Source organism: Epinephelus lanceolatus, chromosome 19 (genome assembly GCF_041903045.1).
Source record: "Epinephelus lanceolatus isolate andai-2023 chromosome 19, ASM4190304v1, whole genome shotgun sequence".
NCBI classification, from domain to species: Eukaryota; Metazoa; Chordata; class Actinopteri; order Perciformes; family Serranidae; genus Epinephelus; species Epinephelus lanceolatus.
The window spans coordinates 37351275-37365198 of record NC_135752.1 but is presented as its reverse complement, the minus strand read 5'-3'; the positions used below and the strand labels follow the sequence as shown (position 1 = coordinate 37365198).

At 39.7% G+C, this 13924-nt stretch overlaps 1 protein-coding gene across 1 annotated transcript; it reads right to left on the bottom strand.

Moving 5' to 3' along the window:
- Positions 1-2105: 2105 nt before the first annotated feature.
- LOC117269407 (uncharacterized) lies at positions 2106-10017 on the bottom strand. Its single transcript, XM_033646395.2, has 3 exons — positions 9968-10017; positions 9721-9880; positions 2106-4951 (listed from the first exon to the last, which is right to left on the bottom strand). The coding sequence occupies exons 2-3, from the start codon at positions 9855-9857 to the stop codon at positions 2182-2184; spliced, it is 2907 nt and encodes a 968-aa protein (XP_033502286.2). The 5' UTR covers positions 9858-9880; positions 9968-10017; the 3' UTR covers positions 2106-2181.
- Positions 10018-13924: the final 3907 nt, after the last annotated feature.

Here is a 13924-nt window from a genome sequence, read left to right as displayed (position 1 = left end):
AGAAAGAAAGAAAAAAGAAAGCAAGAAAGAAAAAGAAAGAAAGAAAGAAGCAAGAAAGAAAGAAAGAAAGAAAGAAAGAAAGAAAAAGAAAGAAAGAAAACAAGATAGACAGAAAGAAAGGAAAGAAGGAAAAGAGAAAAAGAAAGAAAGAAAGAAAGAAAGAAAGAAAACAAGAAAGAAAGAAAGAAAAAGAAAGAAAACAAAGAAAGAAAACAAGAAAGAAAAAGAAAGAAAGAAAGAAAAAGAAAGAAAGAAAACAAGAAAGAAGGAAAGAAAGAAGGAAGGAAAGAAAAAGAAAGAAAACAAGAAAGGAAAAAACAAGAAAGAAAGAAAGAAAGAAGGAAGGAAAGAAAAAGAAAGAAAGAAAGAAAGAAAGAAAGAAAACAAGAAAGAAAACAAGAAAGAAAGAAAGAAAAAACAAGAAAGAAAAAGAAGGAAAGAAAGAAAGAAGAGGAAATAGTACCATCTGATGGCCTAGGCTAGTAATTACAGTATGAACATGTACCCTGCTACAGTAATAAAATAAAATAAAATAAAATAAAATAAAATAACATAAAATAAAATAAAATAAAATAAAATAAAAAAAAAATAAAAATAAAATGAAATAGAATAAAATAAATATAGTTTTAAAAGGATTTGGTCAGGCCGGCATATATTAATGTTATTAAACACACCAAGATAAAAACAACACTACAACAGATATTGTCTGTATTATCTTTTTCCAGTGGTTGAATGTAAGCACAATTTTTAATGTTGTTTCCATTTAATGTTATTTTATTCTTCTACTTCGCAATTATTTGGATAATTTACTTTTTTATTCCGGTATTTGAGTTTAATTACCTTGAAGATTCATTTTATTAATATAAAATATAAATCAACTAATATATTGATATTATAATATTTAATTATAATAATTAAAATGATATAACTAAATAATTAAATAAATTAATTAATCTGGAGAATGTTTTTTATTAATCAGAGCTGTAAATAATCAGTTGCATCATTACTCACAGACATTGTAAACTGAGACTAAAATATGTGACATCAAATGCATCACTTGTGTCAACAAGCTAATGTGTTTTGTTCTATATTTGCTGATGTTTATTAAAATAATGAAGCATCAATATGTGTCTCTATTAATACCACATACTATAAATGTAGGCAGCAGAGGTTGCAGTGATGTCCACAGTATTAAAATACTTCACTTCACTTGAGTACAGCTAAACCAGCAAAGAAATACAGATACTGTAAATGCAGCTCCACCTTTAACAGCTGCAGCATTAAAGTGATGAACGTGTCTGGAGTGCAGTGCTGCAAAGAGAAACTGAAATTCTACATTCAAGATTGCTAAACTTTAATAGAAAGAGAAAGAGAGATAGAAAGAGTGGTTTTGTAACAATATAAATATTAATGACAGTTGTCTGTTGGAGTAGCATGCCATACAAAGCTCCTCTGTGTCCAGTATGACCAGTAGAGGGCAGTGTGGTGTTTTGTTTTAGTGGAAATGAGCTCTTTCTCGCCTTCTTCTTCTTCTCTCTTTTTTTTTTTAACATGTTTTGACCCTGAGAAAATTCACCAGCAGACAATAACACCAATAAGTAAAGATATAGTGTAAGTAAGGCTTGTTATTCTAGAGCTCCATGTTGAAGCTAGACTTCATATTTATTTTCTGAGACCTTTTTGAGACATTATAACATCTACTTGAAATATTAAAATTTGGTTAGACCATTAACATCTACATGTTTTTTTTTTCATTTTAAAAACAAACACTTTTTCCCCCTCATGATTTCTCACTAGACTTCTTCACTGTTGCCTTCTTCATCTTTTCTTTCCAATTCATAGAATGTGACACGCCCACTGATGTCATCATGGTTGGAACTATAGAGAAGCCTACTATTTCTTGGTTCCAGCTGAGAACCGAATTTAACGGTTCCAAACCAACTTATTTTTGGTCAAAATACTCTGAACGGTTCAACATTAGGTGCAGGAACCAGAACAGAACCTTTCCAAATCAGATGTTGGCTTATCACCGCAATGCTGTTTCTGTCAACTATGGATACCTGACCATCAGAAATAAATGAACACAAAGAAAAAGGCGTCAATCATTCAGTTTTCCAAAATTTATTGACATGATTTATAGAAGAGCAACTTTGACTAAGATAAAAGTTTAAGCTGTGCTTTCTATTTGGCCTTTGGGCCGTTCATTGGCTGGTATGGTGGAATGAGGAACTTCCATGACTCACCCCAACCTGACAGCGACTTGACAGGCATCTGCTTTTTCAGACCACCAGGCCGGACTGAGTATCTCCAAGATTCTGCCCACTCTTCAAAGAACTCATCTTTGTCCTCCACCTTAAGGTTCTTTGCAGGTGCAGCGCCTCTCTTGGGACGTGGTTGGGTTTTACCCAGCAGGTGGCATCCTGGCCACTTCCTCTCTGATTGTTTGTCCTCCAAGTTAGAGAATAAATTGTTCTTCATTTTGATACTGTTTGTTATTATCACCCGAGGATCAGTGGGTTTCGTAGACATAGTTTTGCCTTTGATCTGTGCGCTGGCTGCCTGCTGGAACCGACTGGAGTGTACCCAAACCCTGAAGGTCGCAGGGTTGTTGCTAAAGTTGGTGTTGATATTGTTTGGTTTTCTCTGTCCTCTTGACCACATTACTTTATAGTAGCAGGGGTTAGCAGAGGACTCCACCCAGGGTTGCTCCAAGTGGGGCATGGGGTTGGCAAGCCTGAACGACATTCCCCACTTAGATCCATGCCCATTGTCAGTGGTATGATGTTGCTGAGTAGTGCCGCTCGTGCTTTTCCCAGGTGTCCCTGAAGATCCAGACTGACTCAGTTGATGGTTCAGAAGCGACTCAGCTCTCCATGAAGCGTTCCACTGTTTCTCAGGATATCTTTCCCTGAACATTTGGTTGTCAAAAGACCGACTCAATTTAGAATGGGCTCTTTGTAAGGAAATCCTCTCTCGATGGGGTTGGATCTCCATTAGCACATCCATCCTGTTCTCTCTGGGCACTTGCTCAGTTGAGTGCTCTGGGTTGAAGGCAAGCCACCTCCAGGCCTCCCTCCACTGGGTTAAGGAGGGTCGGTCATGGTGGAACTGAGTTTCTGAGAACATCCAGGCCAACTGCCAATCAGATCCATTATACCTCCTCTGTGCCCATGAATTGCCAGAATGGTGGGAAGCCATTAACCTCTGTTGGTTGGTTTGTGCCCTACCCTGGCCAGGTTCTGATTGGCGCTGGCGCCTTAAGAACCTCCATGATTCTTCCCAACTGCGATCCCCGACTGGCCCGTTCTTAGGGAGTACCACAGGTGCAAAGTGGTTCTGGTCCCATGCACGATCTACACGGATTTGGGGTATGGTGGACCAACCCTGCTGCCAAGTTTCAGGGTCCTGACTCAGGGGCTGACTGGTGAATCTCCATGAGTCTTTCCACTCTGAGGCAGAAGGCATCACCTCTCTTCCCTCTGCAGATGCCCTGAAAGGCCTTGAAGGGTCAGGCCTCATTCTTCTTCTCTCCATTCTCATCCTGTGTCTCAGAGTTTTCCAGGATTCCCTCCATTCTGAGGCAGACAATACCTTTTCCAGGTGTTTCAGATGAAGCAGTTTAGATTGGGAGAATTCTCTCCTAGGGCGATAGATAACGTCATGTTTCAGCTGCTCATAGAGTGGGTCTAATTTCTCTGATCTTGAAAATTGCTCCTTTGGCTTGTTCTCCATTTTCTGAGCCCCTGGAGCAGTCTCCATCCTTGGTGCAGAGGCCTTCAGGATTTTCTCTATTTCTTCACATGGTTTAGAGTTGTTTTTGGTCACCTGCCAAGACTTGCTCCATTCAGACAAAGCCTCCAATTCATTGCAAAGCTGAAAGTACAGATCTCTGTGCTTCTGCTCACGAGACTCAAGCAAGACATTGTAGAGATATGAATCTCTCAGATGGCTGCGATCATCGTAGGTATCACCGTGATCCTGCCTCAGAGATGGTTCAGAATTCTTATGGTTGTTGTGGACCACCATGGCTGCTCTCCATGAACTGGCCCACTCTGGATTGTGAGATTTTTTAATTTCAGGCAACTCTGATTTGTTGCCGCCATGGTGGTTGATAAGCTTCCAACATTCTTCCCACTCTGAGCTCATCTGTCTATCATTATTCTGCATTTTAGCATCAGATTCATTCATTAGGTCATCATGATCTGGGGCAGTGAAATCATCCTCCTCACTTGCTGGCTTGGTGGACTGCCATGAGTCGCTCCACTCGGATGAGCACAAGGCTTCATTGTAGCGCTGAGTCTCCACCAGTGGGGTGAACAATGCAGATTTCGCAAAATTGTCTCCATTTGCTGAAGATGCATCCTCCTGCATACTGTTTTTGTCAAACTTTCTCCAGGACATCTCCCACTCCTCAGGGGGAAGCATCAAGTCTAACTCTTCTGATTCCACCACCCTGTAGTCAGGTTTCTCCCAGAAACGATGGTTAAGAGGATTAATCAGGTTGGGTCCATTCAGCCAAGGCTTGCCTGGTTCGGTGTAAGGTTGCTTGGTAGCAAACATCCAGCACTGGCCCCAGGTGGCAATAACTTCAGTGCCCTCTGCCAGTGGTGGCACGGCTTTGTTGTACTTCCATGACTTACCCCACACCATGGAAGAAGGTTGATTTTGGGCGATGAACATGAGTAATTGTAGCTTTCTTAAACTCTTGTCCTGTGCCTTTTTGTCCCTGAGGTTGGGGGCTGCAGTAGAGTAGCCTTTGCTTGGGACTCCTGGTTTGCCATGTGGTGCTGGACCTCCACCACGAGGAAGAGTAGGAGGAGCCTGGGGTAGCTTGCTCTTCCAGACATTGCTGTCGTCTATCTTTTGCCCAACTGACTTCTTTTTCCTCGTGTCCACCCTTACATAACTTCCCTGTCTGGCAGCCAAACGACCTGCCCACTCCTTGTTGATACTGTTGAAAAATAAAATCAGAAAAAAGGTAAAAATATGAGCAGATAATATGAGTACATACAAGAACATGTTTTAATGACAGAAAGAAATGGACACTTTAAGTTCCTGGAAACTGTAAATATTTAATGCTGGCCTCATTCTTGCACTAAGAATACTATTACTTCATGTAAGTATAACTTCACTATTACCAAAAGATTTGTTGGCGATTCAGGTCTTAAGGCCATGCTAAATATATTGTGGTCAGTCTTGGCTTATAGAAGCTTATATTGGTCAAACCCTCATAGCATATAGACCATATATAAAGATAACAGATTTGTCTCGACTTTTTCCAAATGTACAATAATGAAGCCAAAATATACCAGATAGGGGCACTGCCAGTCTCTGCTGTAGTGACTGGGGAGTGGAGCCACATATTGAGGTAAAAAACGCCCAGTGGGCAGTTCCTCTATGATTGTTTCTAATTCTCAGTGCAGACACAACAAAAAGGGGGGTTCTTAAAGCTATCAAAAATTTCCTCTGTTCTGAAAATGCCTGATAATGATGCCTCATCCCATCAGTTAATATGACCTATATCATGGTTTATGACCTATACTGCTGCCAGCCAGCAGGGGGCCATCAATGATTTGGCTTCACTTTTAGGGAGCTTTCATCACCTCCATCTTTATATCCAGTCTATGCTTCATACATTGTGCTGTCTTTTGTGACAGCTGTACAGTGACAGTATGTATGGTGTATTAATATCCACAGAGGAAGTCTAAATGTGTGAGGCAGTGGCAGTTTGTATGACTGCACTGTTTATATTTAGGCCTGGTGAGAATCTGTGCAGGGTGAGGTAATGTGATGCACTGATGCTACAGTAGAAATACTCACTGACAGCACCTCAGTAAAACCACACTGTTTACATGTTCGTACAGGAGAAAGAAACCGGGGCTGTTCTGCTGCCACGTCAACCGACTGTGTTGTGGAGAAAGCACGTCTCCTACTTAGGGAGATGCAGTGTTGCTTTACTGATATTTCCCTCAAGCTAAAGTGAAAATACTAGTTAATTTTATGTGAGTAAAAGTATAGACTCCTTATTAAAAAAATAATAATAATTAAAATATATTAAAATATATGTGATTTGAACTATAAATTGCTGAGGGGAAATTTTGTTTTAAGATTTCCTTGAGCACAAATAATTTAAAATTAAAGGTCCAGTGTGTAAATGTGAAAACGCAAAAACACAAATGGCCCTGTCTAGAGCCAGCAGCCTCTTTTACACTGCCTCTTCAAGGGAGGAATTTCATGCCTTTATTTCTCTTTGTAACTCTGCATAAAAGATCATCAATCATGGAATGGGGGGACAGAGTAGTCTTGCCTTTAGTAACAGCACTGAAATGACATCTGTAATAAACAGGGAAGCCGGGACGATGGGATCATGGGTGTGACGTTGTTACGTTGACGTGTTATGTCTGCGACCCACCATTGGAAATTTGAAAAGCAGCTGATAGCAGTTAGCAGCTAACTCAACAGCAGCAGCTGAAAATGTCCGCGAACTGGGAGACAATGAAGTCCAGGAGCTCCTTACCCTCTGAGCAGAGGACGAGATCAGCCGCCATTTTTGACAACAATGGTAAATGACTGTTATTGACATGTTAATCTCATTGTTATTGTTTCACACTAGAGGCCAACGCCGGTGTGTTACAGTTCATACTCATCATGCCTCTTTTGCTTCTGTGATGCTGGAATGCAACCTAAAAATTACAAACTGGGACAGCTTGATGCCGCTGTTGTTTGGTTCTGTGTAAAAAAGCAAAGGTGGTGTAAAGAAGGGACTATGTAGCGACTGTATACTGGGATTTCTGTGAAAAATAGCATGGTGTTTGGTTTATATGTTTAGATGTTGGACTCTGTATGTAGATATAAATGACTTACTCTGAGGTTTAAAAAAAAGCCCAATTCTTATTTTCAGGTGATTATAAAGTCATGAAAATATAGTTATGAATATTATATTACATTTGATCTGTGCGCTGGCAATATATCTATATCAGTAAATCCTAAACACTGGACCTTTACAGGATCTCTAGGTTTCTAAATAAGTTGATATTCCAGCAAACCACTTTTAACCAGTCACATATTTTTTTAAACACATTTGTTCGGTATTATATGAACTGGGAAAAATACAGAAATATAAACAGAGTATATATAAATATAGGTAAAATCTATTGAAAATCTCACTTTAAAGTGATTTAAAACATGGCCACAGAAAATCCTGGTCTTTAATGTAGAGACAATAATGGATCATGTATTTGGCAGAATCAAACCAATGGTTGTCTGAAATCAATCTACACCTGACTTCTAGCTTTAGAAATGGTTAGCAGATATATAAAGTAGACTCAGGCTGAAACATGAGGAACAACATTGGTACTGTTGGGTTTAACTGTCCTATGTTCAGATTACAGATTGACATTTATGTACACATCGCCATGACCGAACCTTGTATTTGCTGTCTGATGTACTGCACAGTAACTCCACCCTGAGCTTCCCTCCCTCAGTGTTGAGTATCGACTGTAAAAACACTATTTGTGTCACTTTGTCCAGCTATTCATTACCTCCCCCAGTAAATCTGTTCAGCTGCCAAAGCTGCCCAAAGGGTTGTGACACATAATCCGTTCCAGCACATGTAGCTCATGTCTGAGCTCTGGTTAACTGCCAAGCGGTCAGTATGTGGATGGATCCAATTTCCTTCACATGACACCTCAATTTTCACCTCTTTGGACGCAGAAATCATATTTGTCAGCAGAAGAAGTGATCTGAGATACACGTCCAGACGAAACAAAAACATTTGACAACCTGCTGTGACTCTGTCAGTCATTATCCTCTCCTGTAGTTTCAGAACCTGCCACTCACTCATCGTCCAGCAGACGTCCAGTGTCCCAACTCCTTCACAGTATGTCACCAGTATATACATACTGGACTATACATATTACCAGCTGAAGCATTCCCGCCTTCTTCTTCTGTTACCCCGCCTGCCTCGTTTCTAATCCTCACCTGCTTTTTTTGGACTTGGATGCCTGTTTTAAGTGTCTGTCAGTTACTGAATACAGATTACATGGCAGTTAATGTAATTAGTAAAGTAATCCATTGGATTACAAAAACATGAAATCTAATTTAAATACTTTTAGATTACCTCAAAACCAAACGTTTAAATTTTGCACAGTAAACACGATGTGAATTTTCATGTTGCGTTACTTGTGCAAGTTTGAACGCTAGAATATTTCGTGTTGACTTCCTTCATACATGCATGAAATTGCTGAATGAATAAATGAACTTCCGCCGGTATGTCCTTGGCATCATATGTCACCGGAGGATCTCAATGCTGATTGGGTATTGCAGTGTGAATAGGTCGCTGAAGTTCAGATTTTTCAGCTCTTGCAAATAAGCGTATGATGCGAAATCAGGGTACTCACTTCATTTGCGCCACTTGATTCGTGTCATTCGCATCATGTGCGTCATTCTCGTTACTTCTATTCCGTTATTTAGTCTCAACAGTAGTACGAACTACACCCTCCAAACCTCCGAGCACCTCTCTAAGACAGTTAAAACAAAGACTGAAGATGAGGACCTTCATAAAGGGAGGGTTTAACACAGGACTGCATTCATTTTAGCAACATGCACCTGATAGCTGTAAACTGAGTGTATAGTAAAGGACCAGACTCAGCTGTACACCCTAAAAAAAGATTCATGGGGTTAGTGGATCACATTTAAAATAACATTCAAAAACATTCTCAACAGTTTTGAGTAGATGGAATTAAAAAAATAAGTTACAATATCTTAAATAAAATCATCACAATTTTTGAAGAAATATTAAGTTGATTCAACTTCAATAATTTTTTTGAGATCAAAGCAAATTATATTGGTTGTACTAAATGAATTGAGTTGTTGTCAGACTCATTTAATAATGCCAGAGTTGGAACTACTTAAAAATATGCATGCAAATTCCAAACTTATTTTTTTAAAGTTGAACCAGTGGATTCTTTTTTAGAGTGGCAGTCTAAAAAAATGTTTCATGGGGTTAGTGGATAATGCTTACAAAAATATGTTTTGTTTCATTAACATGTTTAAGTCAGTAAAAAAGTTATTTTAAGAAGTCGGTCAAAATCAAAAATATTTTTGACATTTTTGAGTAGGGTGGAATTAAAATAAATATTAAGTTGGTTCAACTTAATTCAATTTTTTGGAAATCAAAGCAAATCATGTTGGTTGTACTAAACTAATTGAGTTTGTCAGATTATAAAAGGCTCACAGGACTGACTCAATAATGCCAGAGTTGGAACTATTTAAAAATATGCATGCATATTGTTCCCTTAAATTTTTTAAGTCATACTTTAGAGTGTAATTTAAGGGTGCTGGTTGAGTGGTCAATTTTATCGACATTAATCTGTACAGTATATCAGTCATAAAAACAGTCAGAGTCTATACATATATACATTTAAGATTTGACCAATATCTTGGACAACGGGGGTGAGTTTATTTATTTTTACAAATTTTTATTATTCAATTTTAAATTGTCTATATGTTACATATTTAACTTCTGCACTATTTTGTCTGTGGTGTTAAGCATATGCTATTAAACAAACTTTAAACCTGAAACTACTGGCTATCTATCTACTGAAAAATGTTTCTGCAGAAATTAGGATTCTATAAAGACCAAGCATTTATTTTTAAAGAGTTCTTAAGGAGTTGCAGAGAGCATGTGCACACAGAGACAGATAAAGTTTCAGTGCTTACGAGGGGAGAGCGCTCTTCTCTATTCGTTCCTGCTCCATCAGCTTCTTCTGCTCATACTCCTTCTCTCTGATCTCCCAGACGTTCTTCATGATCGAGGCGTCGCAGCCGACCACCTCGGGGTTCTTGTCGTTAGACATCTTCAACACCTTCTCCAAACTCCCTGCGCACACAGAGAAAGAGATGAAGAGTTATTGTTTTGTCCACATGCTGTCACATCCTTAAACCTGCAGAGGTGGAGGTCATGTACCTTATAGTGGTGATGCTGTATGTCTGTGTGGAGATGCTGCAGGCAGCACTGCTCTTATATACTGTCACTCTGAGGGTCATTAACCTGATGTTGGATGTTTGAGGGGCTGTCCTGACTAAAAATATAACACCCTCCAACACTCAGAGAGAGGGAGAGGAAGACTCACTGCCCCTCCACATTCCTACAACATAACTGTTGGTGTTGCTCCAATCTGTGATGCAGCTTTGGTACCTCGACATGACCTACATGTATGTACTTGTCTTACAGCTCCCAAATAGCAAAACTGCTGTGGCCCAGATGTGGCACACGCTCCTGTTTGCCAGATATGGGTCACAAGCAAGGCACAGCAACACTGCAAAACAACCAAGAAGCCAGAACGGACCCAAATCTGGGCCGCAGTTTATTTTTATTCTGGCCAAAATCTGGCACACACCAGAGTCATATGTGACCTCACTAACAAAGGTTTTATTTTCTAATCTGCTGAAAGACTCCCCCCTCAAAAAAACTGAACCCAATTGCCAGAATAAATGTTGGCATTGTACGTTTCTGCAAACCATGAATACACTGTGCGGTATTATGTAGCGGACACATTGGAACTTCTTTACGTTTCAACAACGCTGTGCTTAATGTGTGATTATGTTAGGCACAAAAAAATCATGTAATGGCTTAAAGTGATAGTGCACCCAGAAATGAAAATTCAGCCATTATCTACTCACCCATATGCCGAGGGAGGCTCAGGTGAAGTTTTAGAGTCCTCACATCACTTGCAGAGATCCAAGGGGAGAGGAGGTAGCAACACAACTCCACCTAATGGAGGCTGACGGCGCCCCAGATTCAAACGTCCAAAAACACATAATTGAAACCACAAAATATCTCCATACTGCTCGTCCGTAGTGATCCAAGTGTCCTGAAGCCCCGACATAAAAAGTTGTTTGGAAAAACGTCATGTGAACTCTGTTTTTAGCCTCATTGTAGCCTGTAGCTCTGACTGCCTCTCTGTGCACCGTGTTCACGTGTATGCGCTTGCGCGAGACACTTGGATCCCTACGGACGAGCAGTATGGAGATATTTTGTGGTTTCAATTATGTGTTTTTGGACGTTTGAATCTGGGGCGACTCTACTTCTGTGAAGCACGTGATCCCAGCCTTCCAAAATACGTAGGTTATGCATGAATTACTGGCTCATGACAATGTAGGATATGCACGAATTTTGGTGTATTACTTTTCATAGGAAAACATACAAACAGTGCATGAGAACAGTCTGATTCTGGTGGGTCTTCATTTGGCTCTCGAGGCTGGACTAGTAGTGATTCTGTGATTTTATGAATTCATGTTTTATAAAAGGTTGCAGAGAGGCTAGCTCAGTGAAAGAGACCAACATGAGGTCTTTTCAGCCTTGTAAATGAAAAGTAATGAATACTAGTTTGCTTACTGAGAAAGAGAACATGAAGGGATTATGTTGTGTAATAAAGAACATACTATTCTCAGGAGTGTTTTGTAATTATCTCTGCAGGATGGTCACGGGTCAGCAGAAAGAAATCTGGGTTAATCAACAACACTTTTCAGATAAGTACAAAGTATGCACACAATAACAATGTTATCAGCAGCCTGTAGTGTCTTTCCAGTTTGAAGACGTGTCTTTTCAGCACACCTGTCCCTGATGTCACAGCACAGTAACACAGGAAGTCTTTTGAGGCACCACAGGAAAAGAAAAATTAGCTGAAAGGAATGACAAGAAATATTTCTGTTGAGAGGAAGTTATGAGACGCAAAGTCAAGATTAGGAAAATGTAAGTGTAACCAAACTGCATGCATCAGATAAATCAAACATTTCAGGAACTGAGGGGGTGGGGGGTGAATCATTACAGCATTTTGTATCAATACTCAGACGCCAAGTATTGATTTATTTCAAACTAACATTGCAAATACAAATTAAACCTATTAGAATAATAAAAATAATTTTCTTTTTCCGTCCACCAAGAACATTTTGCTCCAATAAAAATGTTTGAAGGGAAAAACTTCATCTTTAAAACTTTATCTTATTAGATAAATCAGATGCCGACACTCACTCACTCACCGGCCACTTTATTAGGTACACCTGTTCAACTGCTCATTAATGCAAATAGCTAATCAGCCAATCATGTGGCAGCAGCTCATTAACATTTAGTCATGTAGACATGGTGAAGACGAGCTGCTGAAGTTCAAACTGAGCATCAGAATGATGAAGAAAGGTGATTGAAGTGACTTTGAACATGGCATGGTTGATGGTGCCAGACGGGCTGGTCTGAGTATTTACTGGGATTTTCAGCACAACCATCTCTAGGGTTTACAGAGGATGGTCCCAAAAAGAGAAAATATCCAGTGAGCCAAAATGCCTTGTTGATGCCAGAGGTCAGAGGTCATGGCATGGTTTAAACACCACAGCCTACCTGAGTATTGTTGCTGACCGTGTCCATCCCTTTATGACCACAGTGTACCCATCTTCTGATGGCTACTTCCAGCAGGATAACGCACCATGTCACAAAGCTCACATCATCTCAAACATGACAATGAGTTCACTGTACTCCAATGGCCTCCACAGTCACCAGATCTCAGTCCAATAGAGCACCTTTGGGATGTGCTGGAACGGGAGATTCTCATCATGGATGTGCAGCCAACACATCTGCAGCAACTGTGTGATGTCATCATGTCAATATGGACCAAAATCTCTGAGGAATGTTTCCAGCTCCTTGTTGAATCTATGACACCAAGAATTAAAAAGGAGGTCCCACCTGGTACTAGCAAGGTGTACCTAATAAAGTGGCCGGTGAGTGTGTGTTATCACAATATTCATAACTTTTATTCAAAAATAAGCTTCCATCTAAAAACTGATCTTCTTTTATAAGTAAAATAGAACAAATGTTTCCCCTTTACACAATTTTTTTTTTACATTTTCAGTCAAGAAACACTCTGACGTGACACCTACTGAAACAAATCTCACCACATCTTTGCCGCCTCTTTAGCAACTGCTTATGAATAACCTGTGACCGAGGGAGGGGATGAAGGAAGAGAAACATAAACTTAAAAAAGATCCTGAACAGTATGTACAAATGTATGACCCATATTCTCAGTCATACATATCCTATCCTGAGCTCTGGTGTAATGGACAGATATACTGGTGGCATATGGTGGTGGTGCCGCAGGTAAAAATAGAGCTGTACAGTCTGTCCCTGTATCTCCTCTGGGACATGCACACTATCATGCCCAATGTATATGTACAAGAGCATATGACTGATACTCAGTTAAGAAAACTATATAAGTTTTACTTTGTAATTAACAGATAATTTGCTACTAGTATTTCCATCAGGCACCAGTCCATTGATTCTTACACTGTTGTCAAAGTTTAGTGTTATGGTAAATACAACTGACTGTGATTCAGTATGTAGGTCAGTGCATGAGTCAGACTGAGTGAATCAGAAGCTGTTAAAGATTAAGAAACTGTTCGCCCAAAACCAATCAGCCCGTTCTCTTTCTGAAGTCATCAAATACTGTTGCTACTTCAGTGATTTTGGCGTCAGACACCAAGTCTTTTAACGTCAGCAAGATATGCGACTGGTTGCCTTTATAGTTTGACCACGCTTGGCAGCATCAGGGGGAATCGTGTTGGGACAAGAATGAAAATTAAAGCAGCAAAAGTCCAAGAAGGGTGGGTGGGAGTGGTGCTAGAAGGGTGTTCATGTTCCGTAAGATTCTAAACCCAACCACGTTTTTTTGTTGCCTAAACCCAACCATGTGCATTAGATGTTGGAGGGGAAAAAAAGTCAGTTTGCGTTGTTGTACTGACTTGGTGCGTTTATTTTGAAAGAGACTGTATTTAAACAGTAAATTTCCTGTGAAAACTGAAGTGTACTTTGAAAGAAGACAATGCATCCCAGCCAACATTTGTATATGGGGCCCATGTGGGTTGTAAATAGACGTGA